General features: G+C 41.7%; 1 protein-coding gene across 1 annotated transcript in view; it reads right to left on the bottom strand.

Moving 5' to 3' along the window:
* Window positions 1–23324, bottom strand: part of PDE10A (phosphodiesterase 10A) — a 165903-nt gene that overhangs the window by 50977 nt on the left and 91602 nt on the right. The window contains exons 6-10 of the mRNA XM_056852634.1: window positions 19407–19547; window positions 15335–15490; window positions 12961–13011; window positions 7886–7944; window positions 5612–5663 (exon numbers count right to left, since the gene is read on the bottom strand). Of these exons, the coding sequence (XP_056708612.1) occupies window positions 5612–5663; window positions 7886–7944; window positions 12961–13011; window positions 15335–15490; window positions 19407–19547 (459 nt within the window). The remainder of the gene's footprint in view (window positions 1–5611; window positions 5664–7885; window positions 7945–12960; window positions 13012–15334; window positions 15491–19406; window positions 19548–23324) is intronic.

Raw genomic sequence — 23324 nt, forward strand, 5'->3', positions numbered from 1 at the left:
AACAAGCAATATGCAATGCTAGAAGCTTCCAAGTCAAGATGAGCGAGCTGGAGTGCTTGATATTAAATGTGGATATACATAAAGTAGATGTTTCAGAAACCTGCAACAGGGAAAATCAGTGTGATATGTTTATCCATAGATACAACCTCTGTAGAAAGGACAAGGATAGAAAACACACACAGAAACGAAATATTGGGGCTGATATTGCTTGATATGTCAAAGTAGGCATAAAGTGAAATATACTACAAAATTTAACACCAACAAACTCCACCACCTATGGCTAGAAAAGTAATTTAACACTGACTGGGTAAAGGCAAGTTCAAGTTGTGACAAAGAACATTTCTAGATACAGTAAGTGACTGCCTGCCCCTTGAAGCAGTTAACATGAAACTGATTAGGGGGGAAGGCAACCCTGAACTTAGACCTGAATGCTACTACAGACTTGGTGTGAGATTTAAGTGTTGTTGAACCAACTAGAAACACTGTACACAAACTCTGACGTTCAGCGTTTATGAAAGGGGAAAGTTGCCCAAAAAATCCAATATGGCCAAATTTGAATATTCTCAAAAATGAGGTTAGTTAAAGAAAGTTGTCAGATATCACAAGTTAGAAAAGCTACCATCAATTGTAAGAAGATCCCAGCATGGATAACCAGCAGGGTCAAGAAATCCATACAATGCAAGAAGCCTTCCTTTAAAAAGAAGGTCTTTTTAAAGAGCTGGAAATTAGCAAATGTAATGTAATGCCCATTTTTAAAAACAACTGGGGGTGGAATATTACTGGGCTGGTAGCCTAACATCTTCCAAGATGGAAAAAGGCAAGCAATCTAATGAAGGGTTCAAGCATTTTTTCCATGAAGCAAGGCTGAAGGATTTGGAGGTGGGGCGGTGATTAAGAAGGAACATGACAGGGGCTTATAAAATTACATGCAGAATGAAAGAAGTAAACAGAGAGAATATTTTTCTCTCTCCATTAATACTAAAACTAAGGAGCACTGATGAAATTGATGGCCAGTAGATTTAGAAAAGACAGAAGAAAGTATTTCATGCACACACACACACAAAATAACTTGTGAAACTCATTTGCACAGGACTTAGCAATCATCACTAGCTTAGAAGGCTTTTAAAGGGGATTAAATAATTTCATGGAGGATAGATCCTTCACTGTCTACTAGCCATGGTGATAAATGGAAAACAGGGTTGCACTTACCTGTAATTGTTGTTCATTGGATGGTCACCTGTGCAGTCACACACGGGTAATGTGCATGCTCAGGCCTACTATGGACAGGTTTTTGGCACTCAAAAAACACCTGAGGCTGCTCCATCCCCCTCCTCCAAGCTGTTTCCCACCTTTTCCAGTGTGTAAAAAGGGGGCAGAGCACTCTTCCCTCAGTTCATCTCTGCTGCTGCCAGCATGAGGTAAAGTCATCAGGTTTAAGTAACGGTTCACAGCAGGGCAAGAAGGAAGAATGTGTGACTGCACAGGTGGACACCCAATGAACAACCATTACAGGTAAGTGAAACCCTGTTTTCATCGTCGTGGTACCTGTGCAGTCCCACATGGAAGAGTGGTGACTTACCAGTCTTAGGAAGGTGGGTGTGAGCTCTCAGTTGAACAGAGATTGTAGAACCAGTCTTCTTCTCACCCCGTTTCTCGTGGCATCTATATCCATCAAATAGTGCTTGGGGAAGGCGCATGAGGACAACCACTTTGCCACCTTACAGATGGAGCTGATGGGGAAACCAAATCAAAAAGCAGCTGAAGCAGACTGGGCTCATGGGGAGTGAGTATGGAGGTGCAAAGGACGATACAGTCTTATACAAGTGACTATCAGTGTAGAGATGGGTTTGGCTGACAGTTTCTTGCCTAAATTAGGGCCTGAAAAGGAGATGAAGAATTTATTGTCCTTTCTAAAAGGGTTTGTTCTGTCTAAGTAGAAGTTTACTGCGGATGTCTAGGGAGTGTAGGGCTTGCTCTCTGTCATTTTGTGGTTGTGGATACAGCACTGGTAATGTCTTGGTTTAAATGGAATTTTGACGTCACCTTGGAAAGAAACTGGAGCAAGGTTTGGAGAACTACTCTAGTGTTGAAGATCTTAAGAAAGGGAAGGTCATGCTGCAATGCCTGGAGTTCACTGACCCTCCTAGCCGATGTAATGGTGATCAGGAACACCGTTTTCATGGTCAGAGAGCGAAGAGGGTGTGTAGCTATGGGCTCCAACGGTTTGTTCATAAGTTTCGAGAGCATGAGAGACATGCTTCACTGAGTGATTGGTGGTTGAACCGGGGAAAATTGGTTTAATAGTTCCTGAAGAAATAATTTTGATTCCCTCTGAGCCCGACCTTGGCTGAGAAGGGCGGGGTAGAAAATTAATAAAATAAATAGGGATTTCCCTTCAATATGGGTGTTAAAACAAGCTATGGCCACTAGGTGGACTATTATGGGTGCGCATATTAATCCCCTTTGTACTAAGCCTAGGAGATATTTGTAGACCTTTTCAATGGAGCATGTCACTGGGTCGAATAGCTGATCTTCAGACTATGAGCAGAAATCCTTTCACTTTGTAGAGCAGGACCACCAGGTTGATGGCTTTCTGGCTTTTAGCAATACGTTTCACCAGTTCAGAGAAATGATGGTTCATCATTGACTGAGTCACACTGTTACATGAAGACTGCCAATGTTTGGGTACAGGAACGGCCTTGGAGAAGGAGGTTGTGCTCCAGGAGGAAACTATGTACCTGTTGTGGCACACTGACAGGAATGTCAGGAACGACACTTCTCTTGGCCAAAGGGGGGCTAGTAATATGGCCAAAGGTGTTCCTGACTCATCTTGTAGAGGACCCTTGGGATTAATAGTAAAGGAGGGAAAGTGAAGAGCAGGCCCCTGCCACTAGATTTGAAATGCGTCCCAGGGAACAGAATGTGCATTTTCGGTTTTGCCTTGGAGCAAACAGGTCTATTATCTGATGAAGGGAGACTTGACTCTCAAAAGCTTATAACCCCAAAATGTTGTTGGGCTGTAAGGTGATACTGACTCGAATCTAACTTTTCTACTGCAGACCAACATTGCTGCCCTCTGAAAAAGTCTATTATAGGTACTCCCCAAAGCTGGAATATTGGGGAGAGGAAAACCCAATTGAGTTGCCATTCCTGAGGCACTGGAGGGGTGCGACTGAGCAAGTCTACTAGCCAATTGTTGGTGCTAACTATGTGTACTGCTTGGACGTTCACATGGTTGCAGATGCCCCATTCCCAGATTAGGGTGGCAAGGTGGCAAACTGTTAAGAGATGGGTGCACGCACAGCCTTGCATAGGATGCTATCAATGTGATGGAAGTCATTAAACCCAGCAGCCTTTCCATTAGAAACAGAGGTTGGGAGTGGAGTGTTTAGCAATAGAGTATTGTTAACCTGATTGCCAAGATCCTATTTGAGGGTGGAAAGGCCCTGACTACTCTCTCTGTGTGTTCTAACTTGGACTTATTTGCATTGATCTGCAGGTTTAATGCTTTGAGTACCTATAGAATGACGTGCACATCTGCCTGGAATTTTGGCTTGGTGTTGGATATGAACAGCCAATCATCAAGATATGGGTAGATTTTTCATCCCAGCATCTGTAGATACACCAGCACCACCGCTACCACATTGGTAAATACCTTGAGTGCCATGGCTCAGGGAAGGGGAGGGCCGTGTATTGAAAATGGTAGGAACCCAACTAGTGCCTTGGTCTTATGCTTACATGGAAATACGCATGGTAGCAAGTCCAGTGTTGCAAACCATACGCCTGGACATATTAGAGGAAGAACATCAAAGATTGATAACATTCATAAGAAAAAGTTGTTCAGGCTCTCAAGTATAGTATTAGTCTCAGCTCCCTTTCTTTTTGATGAGAAAGTATCTGGAGTAGAACCCTGAGTGCTGATCTTTTGATGGCACTGTCTTGGCTGCTTTTTTGTTGAGAAGAGTAGTCCATCTATTACAGGAAAGGTGACCAGGCCCATGTTCCCCAGACGCATAACTTTGAATACCAGAACCATTGCCCTAGGAGGAGTTCAGGATCGAGCCATTTGAATGAGCTGTTCATTACTCCCTTGCCCAGGGAGTATATAGACAGATCCAGCATGGCATCGTCAAGTGAGGGTTTAGAGGAATAGTTGGGCTCTCTGTCCTCATAAGGTCAATCATAATCAAAGGCCAATTCATCTTAGGACTGGGGTTCCTCATGTGGATCTGGAGGAAGTTCTGGATTGCCTAGAAGGCAGCAGAGTGCTTCTGCTTGGTTGAGGCCAAGGAAAGTTTATGGATTCCAGCCCTAGTCATAGTAGTCATACTGGTGCTCTTAGTATAGCAATCGGCATAATGTAAGACCTAAATCTGACAGATCCAATTAATGTGGTGGATCCTAATGGTGTGTAGAAATATTTGGTTGGCAGCAGAGGATAAGTGGTTCCAACTCCTGTACTTCACCGGCCAAGATGGAGTGAGGTGAGTATGGTGAGAAGCCCGATGATGTTGGCGTTCTTGGAACAGGGACTGTCTCTTTGACTGGTTCCAAAGTTGGCTTCTGAGGAGCCAAGCACTTGGGATGGGAGCAGGTGGGTAGAAGATGATTTGTTTGACTTGGAAGGCTTCTGCAGATGTTTGTACTTACACTGAGCCTTCTTAGCCAGTGGTTTCGATAAGCTATGCTCTGGGAATGCAGGGTTGGAGCCTGAGGCTTTCCTTTGATTTTTTTTGGCAGGTGGCTGGGTTTGGTCTTGGAGCTTTTGGAACCAAGGATAATTGGATCCATCTGTTGGCATTAGACATTGGCATTGTGCTCAGATCTTTCTTCGGAGTGCTGCCGGATAAAGCCTTTTCCCAGAGCACCACTTTTAGATGGGAAGCTCCATTGCGCCTTCTCTTGGGTGTAAACTGGCAACAAACAGAGCAGCATGAGACGTCATGCTCTTTACAGAGACACAGGAGGCATTTCTCATGGTGGTCTGTGTGGGGATTTTTTCATTCACAGGACCCACATTTTTTAAAAAGAGCTTTTTGCACCATTTTTGGCACGCAAACCTCAACAGAGGCAGATTTGAGGTAGAAATGTTGACAGTTTAGTGCTCATGAATGATGGAGATTCTAAAAATGAACCCACTCAGTGGCAGCAAGAGAGAACTGAGGGAAGGGCGGGCACTCTGTCCCCTCTTGATCATGCTGGAAAAGGTGGGAAACAGCATGAGGTAGGGGGACGAAGCACTTTCAGATGTTTTTGAGCTTCAAAAACCTCTCCACAGTAGGTTTGTGTGTATGCAGTACCGATGTGGGACTGCACAGGTACCATGATGACACCAGTTGCTGGAAGGCAACAAAAGGGGAAGTTGACGACTTGTTGGGGCCTGGCTGACCACTGTGGGAAACAGGATGCTAGACAAAGTGGACCTTAGCTTCATCCTGCAGAGCTCTTATGTTCTTCGGTATGTTCTTATGGATGAATGAGAGGTGTCTTGATTTGTAAGAGATGTGTATATGGGTCCAAGTATAAGTAAAAATGTTTCTCTACATTTTATTTCAAACAGAAGACCGAAAAGTTAAAGATTATGCTGAAATTTCAAGAAAAATTATCTTACCATGATATGTTCAAGTAGAGAATCTATTGCGACTATGTTATCAAAATATGTTCTGCAGAAGAAGAGATAAAGTACTAATTTAAAAAAAATCATTTTAGATCTCACCTCACAATGACACAAGCTGTTTTTTTAGTTAATGTGGACCTCAGTTGATTATCACTTGTCTGAGGAATCCTCAAGGTAAGCTTTCTTCCCAATGCAGACTTCTGTGCATTGGAAATTAGGTGCCTTTCAAAGACCATATTATTTCTCTAGTTACCTGATCTATTAGCTGCATTCTCCATAACACACACCCTTTCAACAAAATCAGTTAATATATAACACTAAACATTATCAGTGAAACAGCATAAAAGAAGCAGTAAACAATTAAGAAAAATTAAAAGACATAATAAAACAATTTAAGGGAGAGCGATCCAGAACACAAGAGAGACAACAATTAACAAAGCCCTGGGCACAACTTTCTTCATTTCAATAAATAAAATAATGTTGCTCCATAGAGCAACATGTTTGCACCATAGAAAGAGTAAAATGGTCATATTGTATTTAGATGCTGTGACTATACGTTAGCTTTTAAGCTAATGCCACTAAATATGTTATGGACCCGGCTAAAAATCTGAATCCTGAAGGCCGAGACCTTGGCAGTCTTGTGTATGATCTCACGGAGATGCCTGTTTTGTCGTATTTCTTTTTGTAGGTTACAAACACAGAGTAACAATGTCTTGGCAAAGGAGACATTGCCACTAAGAATATAACGTGCAAGAGCAGAATTCACATGGGTTTTCTGCAAGGCAAATTTCATCTTTGGGTCAGCCAAGTCCTTAAATACTCCCTCTCCATCCTTTGGAATTACTGCTCCCAAGGCTAAGGCTGTCAGCTAGGGAGTCCAGCGGGAGCTTTGGAATAGTTTTGATGAAGCTCTTGGGAAGGCTGTGGAGTATCCACAGCCACTGAAGCAGCCTTTCTGAACAGGGGGGTTACCCAAGTCCTTCCATATGTGATCCTCAAAAATTTCTGGGAAGGTGATGATTGTCTCTGGAGCTGTTCTCCAAGGAAATACCTTCTTAGTTCCCCTCAGGTTGACTTGGGCTGCTCATACTTGGTTTCTTCTGTGCCCTTAGTCAGCTCTAACCCACAGGGTTGTTGTGGTGACAAATGAAGGAGAAGAGAATGATAAAAGCTGCTCTGGGCTCTCATTGGGGAGAGAGGTGGGGTGTAAATGAAGTAAATAAATAAAATCTAGGGAGCCATGGGGGGTCTTCATTTAAACTGGAGGATGAAAGTAGAGGGGGGGACCCACATTGTCTCTGAACCTATTTTTTCTGTCTGTAACAGCGCATTCCTGAGAGGAATGCCTGCGCCAGGTTTAGGAGACAACCCAGCGGTGTTGCCTCCTAAGGAGGATTCGGCACTGCCAAAACCGCTACCTGGCGCAAAAAAAAAATGCAACCCTCGTAGGGTTGCACGGGAGATACGCCAGCAAAATTTGGTGTATCTCACCACCCCAAAAAAGGGCGTTCAAGGCCGACTAATGTCTCCTAGGGCGCCGGAATGCCTCCCGGGGCGCTGCCACGTCCTGTGCTGGGGGCAGCATCCGGGCCCAGCGCTGCCGCAGTGGCGGCCAAGGACTGGCGTCCGGGCCTGCACGCTGGCACTGGGGCCACTCACGCTGGCGTGTGCCTTCTGGGCGCCGGCGTTGTGGGCCCCTATGCCAGCGGAGGCCTTCGTTGGCCTCCTAAGGGCTTTGGCCGCAACCACTGGCGCGCCTCAGGAATGGGCTGTAAGTTTGCTGCCTCCAGTTAGTGACTGAACATTGCACTTTTCCCACATCTGCTTGAACTAGCACTAAAAAAATTACTCTTCCAGTTTCCATCTTCTGACCCAGAGGATGAATTGGGTTATGTGTGGTTTCAAGATTCCATCCACAGTCACATCATTATCATCATCTTCATCATCATCTAGTTTTTCTTACATTGGGTTGGTAAAATACAACAATCTTACATTGGGTTGGTAAAATACAACCATCTTGGACTAACTCCATTTAATACCATTTAACATTAATTAAACAGTAAACTTGCAAGCCCATTTTTCATATCTACAATTCATTAATCCAGTGATCTTTTTAATGATTTTCATTGGATAGAAACAAATATTCGGCAGACATAAATCAGACACCCGAAGATTAAATAAATACAGCTAAGGTGGAATGAAATATCAATTAACAGGAAAAAATTCACATTATACAGCTATGGAGGCTGAGATTCAGGTATCACTTACTTTGATACATTAAGCAGGAAGTCATTCAGTTCAGTCTGCTTGGCAAGGCCCTTTGACACCTGACGGGAACATGGGACATACTATTGCTTATTTAAGCAGAAGATTAGAATCAGAGTGAATCTGTGGAACATATATGTTTTATCAGTGGACCTGAAGACTTCACTGCCTGCCTCTTCCTTTGGATATAACTTCAGAAAACAACATCCTAGGATACTTTCTGCAAATCTGTTTAGAAAGTTGAAGCAAAAGCTAGCTTTACAAAGATGGCCTTTTCTCAATTTCTTTCAACCAATGAATATGGTGAAAAAGTTAAGTCATCTTTTAATGACTTCTAATAGCAGCTATATATTCTTTTTCCTGAGGAACACAGAGAAAAAAGATGCATCCAGGCCTAACTAGAGATGAAAAGGCATGAGCGGGTGGCTTTTTCTGCTTTTTAAAGGACTTTTTTGGGAGGTAAACAATGAAAAGAAAATTCCTGTGGAACATGTTCTCTTTGGGAATGAGCAAAAGGCTTTTCAAAACAAGGTTTTATTCACTCAAAGTATGTAGCAGGAGGATTTTTTTATGTAAGACAATCTGCAGCATTAGAAAATGACAAGTTGAGGCCCACAACAAAATGTTGTGGTGCATTTCAGCTTGCCGAAGGGTGCCTGCAAAGGTGGATCAGTTTCCATCCGAGAGAAGATTTTACAAAGAACTGGAAACTATATTATGAATACACTGCTAAATTATTTAACTAAGTAGAAAGCCATAATCTGAGATGATTTTCTTTTCTTTTGTAATCAGTAATCAATGTTAGTTTAGTGTTATACAGAATAATTACATATTAATGAGACAACTAAATAAGGTTATAATATATGAAAGTATTTCATTATCTTTAATTTTTTTAAAAAATCTGCCTTTTAAATTCCATATAAGCTAACTTTTGATATTAGCAAACTGAGTTTAATTTTATTAACTATTCATTCCTATGAAAGTATAATGTTTCAGTAATGTAGAATATATAGATAAATATATAGCAGGTCAATGTAGTTTTAACCAACCAATATTATGTTGTGTAAGCATTTAATAGTTTTATATCAGTTCAGGTTAGAAGGATTAGAAACCCATTCCAGTTATTCACAAACAGCAACTTGTCCTTGAGATGTATTGATAGGCAGAATTGTTATGTTGTGTGCTTTGTATGCTTTTTGTTGTATGTTGTTGTATGTTTTATAATATGTTTTGGGGGAAATGAATAATAATAATTTAAAAAGATCCGTTTCCATCCTTGTTAACAACCTTGTGTACTAAAGAGTGCTGGCTTTAACAGACCCAGCAGCACTGCCCTCTAACCCTTAAAATGGATTAGATCGTAACCCAGGGTCGTGGGAGAAGGACAATCCCACTCCCACCCCAATTCCTCCCCTTATTCTACCAGAGTAGAGTTGATGGGGACAGCCAGCTCCCACTACTAGCCAGCTGCTTGGGGGAGTGGTGGCTGGAGCTCAAAACACATGGTGAAGGAGAAAAGGAGGCTTAAAGCAAAAAGCTGGTTCTGCATGCTTTCTGCTCCAAGCAATCATTGATGAGCAGGACAGTGGGGGGGAAGAAGCCTCAGAGCAGAAAGCACGCAGGGCCAGCTCTGTTCTAAGCATCTTTCCCTGGCCACTGCTATCAAGGTGATTAGGATTGCCAGCTCTGGGTTGGGAAATACCTGAAGATTTTGGGGGTGGAGTCTAAGGCGGGTGGGGTATGGAGAGCGGAGGGACTTCAACACCATAGAGTCCAATTGTCAAAGCAGCCATTTTCTCCAGCAGCATTTGCCACCATCTTCTATTCTTCTGCTGCCAGTCCCTTCCCTCAGCCCCAACCCTAGTAATGCATCTTGGGCTTTGTTAGGCAACTCTTAAGATGGCAGCTGACATCAGTGATGTACCATCATAAGATCTAAGTTTTTTTTCTTCAATTTTTTTTAAAAAAACCTCCCCCCACTCTTTTTTAAATTGTTGGATTTTGCTATAAACCTGAGGGTTTCCCCAGGTTTACAGAAAATTCTCCACTAGCAGCACATGATCCTTCGGTGCAAATTTTTTGATCCATGCTCTGAGACTATGTTCAGAATGAGATATTTGATCATTTCTGTGTTCTGTAAACAATATAGAACAAACTTCTGATCATATATTTATTGCTTAAATGTGACTGATTTTGTGCACAATGTACTAGAATTTGTATGATGATAATATACTTTTGAAGAGTACAATGCTTTCAACATTAAATCTAAATTGTGACCATTTATGTGTTTTTATAACTGTTGTTCTGTTTATACTGTTTTAATGTGTTTTTGATCATCATTATATTGTAAGCTACCTTGAGTTCTGCAGGAAGAATGTTTTAAATAAAAAATACATAAATAAATGTTTAAAAGTTTGAATTGATACCCTAATATGCTACTGGCCCTATTATTACTATATGAGACTGTTTCAGTCCAGACAACCGAATTTGTTGTCTTCTACAATAAAAATTGTGTTTTCTGTTATCAATATTCATCTGTTTCTGCCTCTCTGATGGGAAAATGTTATATGCGTTTGCTAGGATAGCATAGGATACAGCCGTTTTTAGCTCCCAAGTACTGGGTATACTGGCAATTTTGCTTGTGGAAAGCTATAGAAAGTTAAGGCATCTATATTTGTAAATTTTATAAAAATGTCAGATAGTATAAATTTGCAAGTTAAGTTATAAATGATGTATGCTGTTAAAGGGGTTAAATATGTTTAAGCTTATATACATTGCCTTTTTTCCAGGGGAAAAAAATAACTTTTTATCTCTCCCATGGCTTCAGAATTTCTGGAAATTTTATATACCTAGGCCTATCATGACTGCCAAGTCCATGCCTCAACTGGGCCAGACCCTCCAACCTACCTTCTTGGGCCTAGAAAATAAAACAGTTGTCTAGAAATTCATGCCAAAGCACAGTCCATATGATCCCTTTCTTAGTGTGCTCTCACTTTTTTGTTTCATTGGACAGTCTTGTTTCATTGGACTTTAAAACTTCAGGTTCAGTGGGATTTTATAAATATATTAAATAGGTGGACAGAGCAGAAAAGAAATTTAAGCTAATGAGGTTTATACTATATGAGCAAAGAGATCCTGCTGTCAAGAGGGGAAAGTATTTATTGAATGGATGAAGTCCATTTGACTTTTTATTAACTCACTGGGAGAATGTTAAGCATAAGCTCTTTATTTTTCCAACTTTCTAAAAAAATTACATTTTTAACATTAATAATATAACTTACAGCCCATTCCTGAGCCGAAAGGATGAAAATCCTTAGGAGGCCAGGAAGGGGCTGCGTTAGTGTCCAGGCCCCCTGCACTGGCGCCCGTACCACTTACGCCGCCCAGGGTGGCATGGACACCATCCTCCTGGCACTGCCGTGGCAGCACTGCCCAGGGACACCAGCACAGCCTCGCGCCGGCGTCCAGGTGCATTCCTGAGCTTGCCCGCGCTGGGCCAGGGGAGGAGCCGCCTTTAGGTGGCCTCCTAAGCCCTTTTGGGCCAGGGAACGCCCCCTTTGCCCTAACCTGGAAATACGCCACCTAAAAAGGTGCAACCCAATGGAGTGGTTCCACGGGTTTTACAGGTAAGGACAAGGTTTCAGCTTCGGGGGGAGGGACTCCTTTGGAGGCAGCACTGGTGCAGCCCTCCCCTCAGGAATGGGCTGTTAAATAACTAAGTATGGGAGGTGGATGGTCTGCAGTGTGTGCAAGAATTTAGGTGGGAAGAAGAGGGAGAAACGAAAGAAGAAAAAAACCAGAAGATAAGAGAAAAGAGAAGAGGTGATATGTGGGGTAAGGGTTAGTGCTAAGTACATGCTGAAGTATGTGCTCTAGAGTCAAGAATCTAAAGTTTGCAAAGTATTACTTCTGTTTATAGTGATAGTAAGACTTCAAAGGGAGGGAGGGTTCAAAATGCAAAATATAGCATTTCAGTACACACAAACACACAACCCAAAGTCCATGTTGAACTGGGTCCAGTCCCCCTCAAGAGTTAAGGCTCTGCTCATTCATCCAAGGCCCTCCCCTATTGCAAGCTGCCATCCCCCTTCACCGTCCCAAATGTACATGGTCACAGCAAAAACTCATGGCCCTAGTCACTGCCAAGAATATACCCAGCAATGGTCAAGAGTAAAGACATCATGAATCATCAGGAATTAATGCCGTACATGCTTGCTGGAAAGTCTTGGCCCATATGGAAACTCTTCCGCAAGGTGCCTCTGCAGACAAGCATGTTTTGGAATGGAAGAAAATGAGGAGTTGGAAAAGAGCAGGTGATGGGAAATTATACCGAAGGGGATGGGTGAGCAGAGTTATTGAACACTTTAGAAAATAATTTCTTTAATTGGGCAGGGTGGGTGGGGAAGTTACACACATCATTAATTTTAATGTATGGCTGTTTTCTGTGATCCATGTTGAACTTTTGGGATAAAGTGCAACAAACAAACACAGAAATCCAAAACAACAGTGTAAAAACCTGCTTGCCTGTAGCACAGTCAGAAGCAGAGAGAGAGAAAGTGCTCGGATAAGTGTAGTGCAAATAATGAAACACACCTTCACAATGCTAGGTTGGTCCAGGTATAATGTAACTATGGTTTGTATTACCTGAGCCAGCCTAGTGTTCATGTGACACCCCCCTTTTTCTGGCTGTGAGTTATAATTTACTTGCTCTTTGACATAAACTATAGTTTGCCATTACATCTGAACCCGCAAACTTTTGTGTGTGCTTCCCTCAAAAGTAGGAATGCAAGCCACACTTTGACGCTGAATTGATTGAATAAGCAAGAGTGAAACACCGTTTTCTGGTTTGGATTAAATGACAAAATATGGTTGTTCTATGTAGGAAGTAACTCTTTAAATCAGAGTACGTAAGCACAAACTTTGTTCATATAGCCCAAATCACAGTTTGATGCTACCTTTTGACGGTTACTTCAATTTTTCATCATTCAGGTACTACCAGACTGATTTGGTAATGTTTTAAACTCCTAGCATTATAATATTATTTTCATTCAGAACTACAACGTAATTCAGAGATTTACCTCTACTTGATGTAATGCTACTGAGGCCCATGCAAGATTGGCTGTGGCTACCTGAAACAATACAGGAAAAAAAACGTATTTAATGAAAGATGTAAAGCATTTTCAGCCTTTCAAAGTGGTTAGTAACTTGCACATTAAATTGTTTTGGTGTATTTAAACAATCACTTAAAATAACTGTGCCATAAAAGAGCTTTGCCTACCCTCCACTCTCAGTTCATACCCATAGGAAAATGAGAATACAGGCTTACTTTCTGAATGAGATGAACACTTTAACAATATAGTTTACTTAGCCAGATGCAGCAAACCGAAAATGTTAGTTTAAAGAAAAAACCCATGAAACTCCATTGAGTTCCATAGTGTTACGCCGCCCTTTTTGCAAGTATAACTTGGAGCCTGCAAAAAGGGGTATTCCTGGGCCAAAAGGTCTTAGGAAGCTGACTAATGTCAGCTCCACCCCCAGAAACTTCTCCTTTGGCGTTGGCGTGAGCTCCAGGACTGGAGCCATGCTCCTGCTGCAACTGTGCTAGTGCCTAGCCATGCTGCTCTCCCCCGCCCTGCCAGCGTAAGTCCCTCTTCGCTGGCGTAGATACCAGTTTAGATGGCAAAAGTGGCATCTTCGCTGGAGCCATGCTGGCTTCTATGCCTTTTCGCCCCCCTCCCCTTTCAAGACTGAGCTGTAACTCAATGAACCATCTTTTCAATCTTCTGCTATAGAATTCAACTCAAGATCATTAAAACTCCTATTGTCTGCCAGTCAAAGGGTGAAATATGGATTTTCATAAATAAATGATGGGTTAATTTTGAACTTTTAAAAGTTTCAGTCGATTGTCCATGACAAAAATGACAAGATAGCAAAAATATGATAAATTAAGTTTTAAAACATTGAAGAAATATTAAGTAACAAAAAAATTTTAGAAGCCCAAAGTAGTGAGTATAAAATACAATATACCACTGTTTAATAATTTCAGTATATCAAGAATCAACCTTAATAATGGAAACAAAGGGTTCGGATCCAGCAAAGAATGACTGGAAAGGAAAACACATGTTGTACTGTTCAGGAGCTTAAGATCTAGTGCAACCCAACGCATTTCACCAAAGTATTGATTTGGTCAAAAAATACCTTGTGCTACATTTTGCCCATGTAGAAAAGAAAGTATGGTATTGTTTATTTAGGTGTTTTTATTGAATTATTTTATAATTTTATTTTTTTAATTGTTCACATGTTTTAATGTGCATTGGCTTGGGTACCCATATCAGGTGGAAAGGGGAAAAGTAGTAAAAAAAGTATTTAAAATAAATACATTAAAAAACGTAGCGCAAGCAGACTATGAAGTTTACATGTGGATGGTAGATGGTTACAGTTCCATGCATGAAAGAGCTTTTAGCTCCTGAACAGAACCACCAACAACCACCCTATATTGTTCCATATACTCCAAAACTGGAAAAAGTTTACAATGCAGCACAGGTTGCTTGAATCTTTGATGTCAAAAATACAGATTCCATCCACCTAAGAAATGCTCTGTATCATAACAGCCAGTGTGAGGATGCAACTTAGACAATGCTGAGGGTGTCATTGCTATAGTGGCTCCACAGAATGAGAGATGATCATTTCAAAGGCATGATATATTTATTCAACAATTTCTAGTTTAAAACACTACGAGCTTTTTAACAACATAAAGACAGCCACAATCAACAGAAAGCACAATCCCTTCCCACCCAGCCCACAGTGAGCTCAGAGGGCCCAGTTCTGCAGCAACCACTCAGAAAAAGATGTTCCATAGCAGTGGCTAGAGTTGCCAACTCCGGGTTGGGAAATACCTGGAGATTTTGGGAGCAGAGTTTGAAAAGGGAGGGGAGGGACTTCAATGGGGTATAATGCCACAGAGTCCATCTTTCAAAGCGGCCATTTTCTCCAGGTGAACTGATCTCTGTCACCTGGAGATCAGTTGTAATAGCAGATCTTCAGCCACGACCTGGAGGTTGGCAACCCTAGTAGTGGCTACTGCTGTACTCCAGCTGATCGGGGTCAACAGTGAGCTCTCCTGAGGTGCTTGGGCATTGAGAGAAGCTGCCGGATAATGCTGACCCCTGACTCCAGTCACTCAAGATAATGTATTCTCCAGCTACTGTTCTCCCAATGGGCTTCCAGATGTTTATAAGCATGCATCTGGTGTAAAAGCAGCTGGTAAAGTGAGTTGGAAACAGCCAGGGAAAAGATTAAACACATACTCTACTTACTCCCCGGCACAATATAAAAACCTCCCAATGATGCTTGGAGGGGAAGGGAAAAATTACAAAAGTAACTTCCTCTCAAAAAACATTTGCACCTCACAAAAGCAACCTTTGCTAACTGAGCCATCTAGATAGACCTTACCTCTAGATGACTGACATGGAAGATGTCATTTCCCCAGTGCCGATAAAGTTCCAGGATACCAATCAAGTCACCAATTGCAGTAATAATTGGCAAACAAAGCACAGAATGTATATGGGTCCCTGATTCCAATCCAGTACCTCTGGGAAATCGTTCATCCTAAAAAAAAATCAAGCACAATTTTATATTAATGGTGACTTTCTGTTTCTCTTTTTTTTTAATAAAAAAAGGTGTCAGTGTTGCCCAAATGGACAATGTGTTCCCATAAACACCACATGTGTCCCCAATGTGGTGTTAAACTGGATATCTCAGTTGAATTCACTGACTGGCCTTCACAGGTAATTATTAAAGTTTCAAGTCATCACAGCTGGCAAAATATTAATGATCTGCTGCACAGACTTGTTGTGAGAAATGTAAAAATGCCATATTTGCTAATATTATAAAAATGATTAACAGCAACATAATGTAATAGCCAGTATGGGATCTCTTTGGCTACATTATCTAATTCTGGCCCTAGAGTGCAGATCAAAGAATCTGTACCATAGGGCCAGGTACAGAAGAAGGTGATATCACTACAGATCCAGGGGAACCCCAGGGTTGGGGGGGGGGAACCTTAAATTAAAAAAATAAATAAGGATACCATAAAACTCTTTTAAAATTATGTGAATTACCTCACAAGGTAGACACTTTGAATGGCCTAGGGATTGCCTAGATAATTATCTAAGCTGCTTCAGAGGTGAGTTGTGGGAGGAGGGAGGGAGAACGGGCAAACAAGGAAGACAACAAGAGATATCGGGGGAGGAAGCCAACACAGAGTGGAGGGAGGGAACAAGGAAAGAAAAATTAAACTATGAGGGACTTGGGGTTTGAGGGAAAGAAGAAAGCATGGAAAGCAGAGAAGATGCGAGGACTGCAAGGAGGGAAGGTTAAGATAGTATGGGTAGGAGGACCAACACCATAGTAATCCTCATGGGTCCCCTGCTTGTGTGATATATACATTTTTGCCCTGATAAACACAAGGAAACCACACAATCAAGTGTGAGAGGTTGTTCTTGACTTTTTCAGTCAATGTTGTGCTGTTTAAACATATACAAGAGATGCTTAAACATATACAAGAGATGCTTAAGTATATGATTCAGAGTCCTATGCCCATGAAGCCTTTGTGCCCTTTTCTCTCAAGGGAAATGCTCCACATTAATACAATGATATGCTGTCATTTTACTGACAAGAGTGATATCATTGTAGCATTACTCTATCCCCATGCAAACAGAAAATAATGAGAAAACCCACATAGGCACAGTTTCACATACGTAGCAGAGCTTCAGGTTCACAATCAATTACTCTCCTGCAGCCCAGTCCAATGATTCTCTGTAGCACTGGGAGCTCCATTATAAACACAGAGCTCCCCCATCGCCTTTCAATTCATTTAAAAGAACAGCTCTGTAAATATGGAGTATTCACTGAAGTGAATGAGAAAAATTCCACATTTACAATGTACACAGATAAGCCCCAGGTTTCTTTTCCACAGGTGAGCATAGATTCCTATTAAAAACATTCACTATTTATGTTTACATAATTGAATGTACCTATTGTGATTACAAAATACATCACACAAACCTGTCAAACAGTGTAGGTTTGCTACAGCAACCAGGAAAAGCATTTTATGCCAAATATGCTTTTTGTTTTTTGAAAGCGTAAGAACATTATAAAATGATACACACACTGTCTTTTACTTGCTGAACTTATTTTCAATATATATGGCTATTAAAAATATACCGTAAACAAAGTGTTAGTGACTAATAAAAGAAACTAGAACCCAGAATCACAAACTGGACTAGTTGGTTAAAAAGTCTCTGGGACTAAGTTTAGATGTGCTTCTTCCTCTTGAAATCCCTCCAGTGGTTTTACATCCAGCTCAAACCCCTTGTCCTTACCCTCAAAGTCCTACATGGACCAGCCCGTGCTTTATTCTCTGCCCTCATATACACTTTGACCTTTGCACTCTCAGCTAAGCTATTCAAGTCTCTTGTAGTGCACTGCTAAACGGTCCCACCCTTCAAGCCCACCAGCTTCAATGGATTTAGAAAGGTGCAACTCTGTTTAGGATTGCACTGTTGCAGTCTTAAATTATTTGTGTGTGCTACTCCTAATGTCCTGCTGCTCTAACCCTCTCTCAGAAAAATGGCACAACCTTCCTCCTTTTAAATCCTTTTTCAAACCCACCTTCTCAAAAAGTATTTGGAGCAACTCTTTTATCGTCATCCCCATTGCAGATAAGGGCAAAACGCTGTGTGAAACTAAGGATTTGTAATTGGACTCCCTAGATGTGGAAAAACTGGAAAAAGCAGCCACATGGGGTTCAATGAAGCCACCTTGCTAGGAAACCACAATTTGCTGAGGACGGGAGAATTAACTCTTCCTCGTTTCATGGATTGGGAATACTGACTGGGTTGCTGTTAGCATTCAAATGGAAAAATACAGGTAATGCCCTTATGCCTGTGTTTTTATTTCTCAGAGCTTAAAGTTGCTGTGGCAGGGAGTTTTTACCAGGGAAGTGGTGGAGTTTAAAATCCCCTTTCTTGAGCATGGCAGCCCGGATACATGCCTTACACATACCTCTGTACATCTCCAGCTGCTTTCTTTTGCTCAGTTACACATTTAAGGATCTAAACATGGATCCCCAGTATCATGTATGGTCTAGACATAAGCCCTAATATATATATAAAACAGAACAGACTGTATACTGTTCCCTTGATTCTCTATACCACCATCTTTCTCTCCTTCCTCCACCTCTTAAGATCCAAAGGGTAGGCACCTATTTGCTGCTTCTGAGGGTGAACTCTATGGCACTGTACCCCACTGAAGTCCCTGTCCTCCCCTGGCTCCATCCCCAAATCTCCAGGAGTTTCCCAGTCTGGATCTGGCAACACTACCCCCCCAGCCCGCACTGGTGGCCAAGGGGGACCTGGCCTGGGGTAGGTCTGGGAAGGGTCTTGCCCCCTCCCCCTTGCTTTTACCAACAGAACCAAGCCTTTGAGTAATGTGGTTGCCTAACAATAGCCACTGAGGGAATCCGTTACTTAAAGCTACAGGAGCTCCTTTTATCTTTTTCATGTTTTTAGATTTCACATTTTTCTGCAATCCTGGGCCCTTTTCAGGTTTCTAGAAAGATCTATCTTGCCCTTTCACAACTCCATTCACCAGATTTAACAATCCATAGATTTGGCCGACTTCGCTATTAGAATATAAGATATTGGACTAGATCTTGCAATCTGTGGAAGGCCCTGACGGCCAATCTTTCCTGTGTTCTCCTCCCCATCACTTCTTTCCAACCATGACAAAATGTAATCCCCGGGGTACAAATCCCAGGTGGACTAACAGCCATGCAGGTCAGGAGGCTGCAGTGAGAGGGTACAAAATAATCCTTTTGAAGAAGAAGAGTTGGTTTTTATATGCTGACTTTCTCTACCACTTAAGGGAGACTCAAACAGGCTTACAATCACCTTCCCTTCCCCTCCCTACAACAGACACCCTGTGAGGTAGGTGAAGCTGAGAGAACGTGACTTGCTCAAGGTCACCCAGCTGGCTTCGTGTGGAGGAGTGGGGAAATAAATCCAGTTAACCAGATTAGCCTCCGATGCTCATGTGGAGGAGTGGGGAATCAAACCCGGTTCTCCAGATCAGATAACACCGCTCCAAACCACCGCTCTTAACCACTACACCATGCTGGCTCTTCGATCAGCATAGCTAATGAAAGAGGAAAAGGGGAAGACTTTTGCTCCTTTCCCACATCAGCCTCTCAACCCATGTAGCTATTAGTTCATATGGGTCCTAAAAATAAAATAGGAAATAAACATTCCCAGAGTTGGAAACGACTGCTGGGGTTGGAAAAGCAGATAAGATCCATGATCTTTGTGTCCATAAATTGCAGAATCCAATCCAGTGCCTTAATAGTATATCTTCCTTTTTACAGTACCATTTTTAGTTTCATTCCAGTACATAATTGCTTGGTTAACTATTTCTTCTGAACAAACCTTAAATTAAAACAACATTTTAAAATAAGATGACAATTTACCCCCAAAATATCGTCTACCAATAATGTTCTCCTAGATTTGGCTACATATGCAGATATTGTGGTTCCAAGTGAAATGGGCCCTACAGGAATAAGATGCGGTTGTATATCATTTTCTCCTGGTGGTGCGAACATGCAAAGACTCTAATGAGAGAGGGAACAAAACAAAGTAAAATTAGAACATCTGATTATTTCCACAGTGAATCCGATTTTTTATCTCACACACACACACACACACACACACACACACACAAATATCAGAAATTTATAAATGCTTACATTCATTTCTGGAAATGTTGGAATACGGTCACTTATCAAAAGTTTATTACTTTGTCGTCCTTAAACTTTCCAAAGTCAACAAGATCGGCTAAATAGCGTAGTATTTTTGACATTAGACCTTACCAATAAAATAGCTAAGCCTTCACAAAATTAATGTATTGTTCGGAGGACATACCTACACACTTACCAACATGGTTTGAGGCTGCCCAGCCAAGGAAGCCACCCCAAAACACACCAAAGCCTCAACTGGGCCCAAAGGATCCTCAGGACATGGCAACAGCAAAAGAGGCAGTGTAGGACCCAGACCAGTACAGGGAAGGCCCAGACATGGAGGACTGGTCCAAGGGAGAGCACTTGGTGGGGTGGAAAAGGAGACAAGCAGTCCCAGCCTCGTGAGGCCTGAAAAGGCTGGAAGCAAGCTCCTTTACAGGAAGCCGGGGGTGAGGCATGGTGTGCGCAGATACAGGGAGAAGCTCCACTGGACCCTGGCTCCTGACAGTCTATAAGGCCTAGACCGTGGACTAGAGGGAGAAGGAGAGGCTGGGGATGTCCCCCCTAGGAAGGTCCAGGAAGAGCCAGACTGTTCCCCAGGCTACAGGGGAGATGACCATGGCAGCCAGAAGAGCAGGAACAGGGTATGAGCAAAGCTTCCTCCTTCTGGTACCTGAGGCCTTCTCAAGGCCCATTGGGGAATAAGGGGAAGTTGGAGGGTGCTACAGCTAGGGTTGCCAGGTCCCTCTTCACCACTGGCAGAAGGTTTTGGGGGCAGAGCCTGAGGGCGGGGTTTGGGGAGGGGATGGACTTCAATGCCATAGAGTCCAATTGCCAAAGCGGCCATTTTCTCCAGGTGAACTGATCTCTATTGGCTGAAGATCAGTTGTAATAGCAGGAGATCTCCAGCTAGTACTTGGAGGTTGGCAACCTACGGTAGCTACAGCCCCAGACTCTGTCCTTATAACAATGGAGTCTTACATGTATCTATAAGCCACGGGCCAGTCCATTCACATAAGGCCTGGTCTTCAATGCAGCAGGTTACATTAAAAGAGCACCTGCACAGACATTGAGACGTATCACATTCAAAGTTCTACATGCAGTAGGAGATGGTGTGCAAGTCCAAAGGTTATGTCTGCACCACCATGCGCAGAACCTACGCAGTGGGGCCATATGTTAACAGTTTATTTAACACAGGGAAAACTCACTACTGGAGGGGGGTGGGAGAGAGGGAGGCCTGACCCAATTCTCTTCTTGTAACCCTTCCCCTCAGGGATGGATTTAGGTTTGATGAGGCCCTAAGCTATTGAAGGTAATGGGGCCCTTTATATGTCCAGCTGTCCTTTGTCAACAACAAATTGTCGCTGATTTTTGTGTTGAATATGTGCTATATGGTAATTTATGGACCTAATAGGTATCTAAAGCCATTTGCACGAAACAAAATATGTATTTTATCAAAGTAATTGTTGATTTTAGAAATATACATCCAGGTTTTTTTTCCTTTAAATTTTTTTGGGGGGCCCAAGAGAGTGGGGCCCTAAGCTATAGCTTGTTAACTTATACGTAAATCCGGCACTGCTTCCCCTCTCAGATTCCATCAGCCTCCAGCCATTCTGCAGTTCAGAAGAACAAGAGGGCGAGAAAACTCAAGGCCCTTCCAGTGGCCCGTCTTGCCCAGCTGATACCAGTTCCTCCATCAGTAGTTAGCTATCCTCCAGAAGAGGAGGGGGTCAGCAAAGCCCCTTCTGCAAGCCTGCTTCCACTAGTTTATGTTGCTTTCCTAGATACTTTTTTTTTTAAGAAAGGAAGGATATACATATAATAAAGAGAGCCCAGACAGAAAACTCTTTTGAATAGACAGGGAAACAAAATAAGTCATATGTTACCTACATCGGTGCCTGAAAATGCATTAACTTATTAGAGTTTATTTTACAGTGTAGTTGTAACCGCTTTGCAGAAGAACTTTCTGTTTTGTTCAGAGAGGCAGATGCATGTAAATTATTATAATCTACTCATACAGAGTTTGAAGAAACTCCTTCTCCCCGACCCATCTGGCAAAAGTAAGGGAACATACTGTACTGGGATGATAATCATTTGTAAGCAACTTTCAAGAACTCTGCTTATCATTATTATCATGTTCTCAGATGTATAAACAATGCATAGCATGACAATTCACAAAACCAGAAAATTCTGTGATAAGCCTTATGATTGCTCTAAGATAATCGAGACACCTGTGTTTTCTGCTTGAACAAAAGGGGCAATTACCTCACAAATTTGATGTGATGCTGAAAGATCTGCAAATAGATCTTCCAAGTATTTTTAAAAGGGTAATTCAACAGCCACTTTGAATTGGGACTGTGGTTTAAGCACACAGTTTTGCTAATAATAACTGCTCCCCCAATCCTTTCATTTGCCCAGGAAGAGGGGGAAATACAGGCAAAAAGAGAGTATCTGCCCTTTTTGCTTCTACAGCTAACCACAGACAGGGGCTGTGGGTGGGGAAAAGGTTAACTCCCCAATGACCATATCATAGCCCTGCTCTGGCTTTTGGCTATAATTGCCTATTTTAAAATTCTGGGAAGATAAATTCATGAATTTCCCATTACAATTTTGGCTACAGGAAGAGCAGTTAAGAAGGACAAGGAACTCAGAGTAGTTTCTTGCATTTTTCTAAAACTCATTCCATTTATAAACATCACTATAGTTCTTGAATGTGTAAATATATCAACCATTTTTAAAATGCAGCTGTGAAATGTAAAATGTATTTAGTTTTAAATTACTAATTACTGTTAAATATAGAATGTATTTAGTTTTGAATTACCAATGAAAATTAAGCAATAGCTTATAGTTTTCATTGGTAATCAGAAAATAAAAATTATATAAAATATTTTAGTATTACTTATCATAACATTTATCATATTACAAATAATCTACAACAGATAAAAACAAACTTACATCCTTTATTTTCTTATTCGTACAGGGGCTGAATTTCAACATTTATTCCACTATTTCATAGCTACTTATTAGAGATTGCACAGTAATTAAAATGAAGGAAGTAGCTGAAATATAGTAATATATTGGCTCAATTTTAGCGGCTCTTCAGACATATTAAAAGGGCCTCTTTTTTTAACCTGTCAGTGTTTTCAAACTTTAAAATGCTAGTTCACATTGAACATTTGGAAACCATCCAAAATCAGCAATGATAGATTTAGTGGTTCAAGACATTTCCACCAAACAATAGCTTGCCCCAAACTATAGTTTAGAATCCAAACAATGGTTTGAGGTTTCATCTCTTTCCAGAACCCCTCCCAGATGACTGCCACTTGCTTGCACTAAACATACCATATATGCTCTATTGCAGGGGTCCCCAACCATTTTGAGCCTGTGGGCACATTTGGAATTTTGACATGGCATGGTGGGTGCAGCAACAACATGGATGCAGCAGGAAGTGTTACCAGCCACAATATAGCTGCCATACCTTAACTTCAGTAACCCAGTGCAGATCCTTGTGCTATGGGTGGCAGTTGCTGCAAAAGCAACTTAAAAAAAAAAATCTGCACAGCCAATTAAAACTCCACCCACTTCCTGAAAATACTTGGCAGGAACCATAAAAGGTGTTGGCAGGCACAGTGGCACCCATGGGCACCATGG

Source organism: Euleptes europaea, chromosome 7 (genome assembly GCF_029931775.1).
Source record: "Euleptes europaea isolate rEulEur1 chromosome 7, rEulEur1.hap1, whole genome shotgun sequence".
NCBI classification, from domain to species: Eukaryota; Metazoa; Chordata; class Lepidosauria; order Squamata; family Sphaerodactylidae; genus Euleptes; species Euleptes europaea.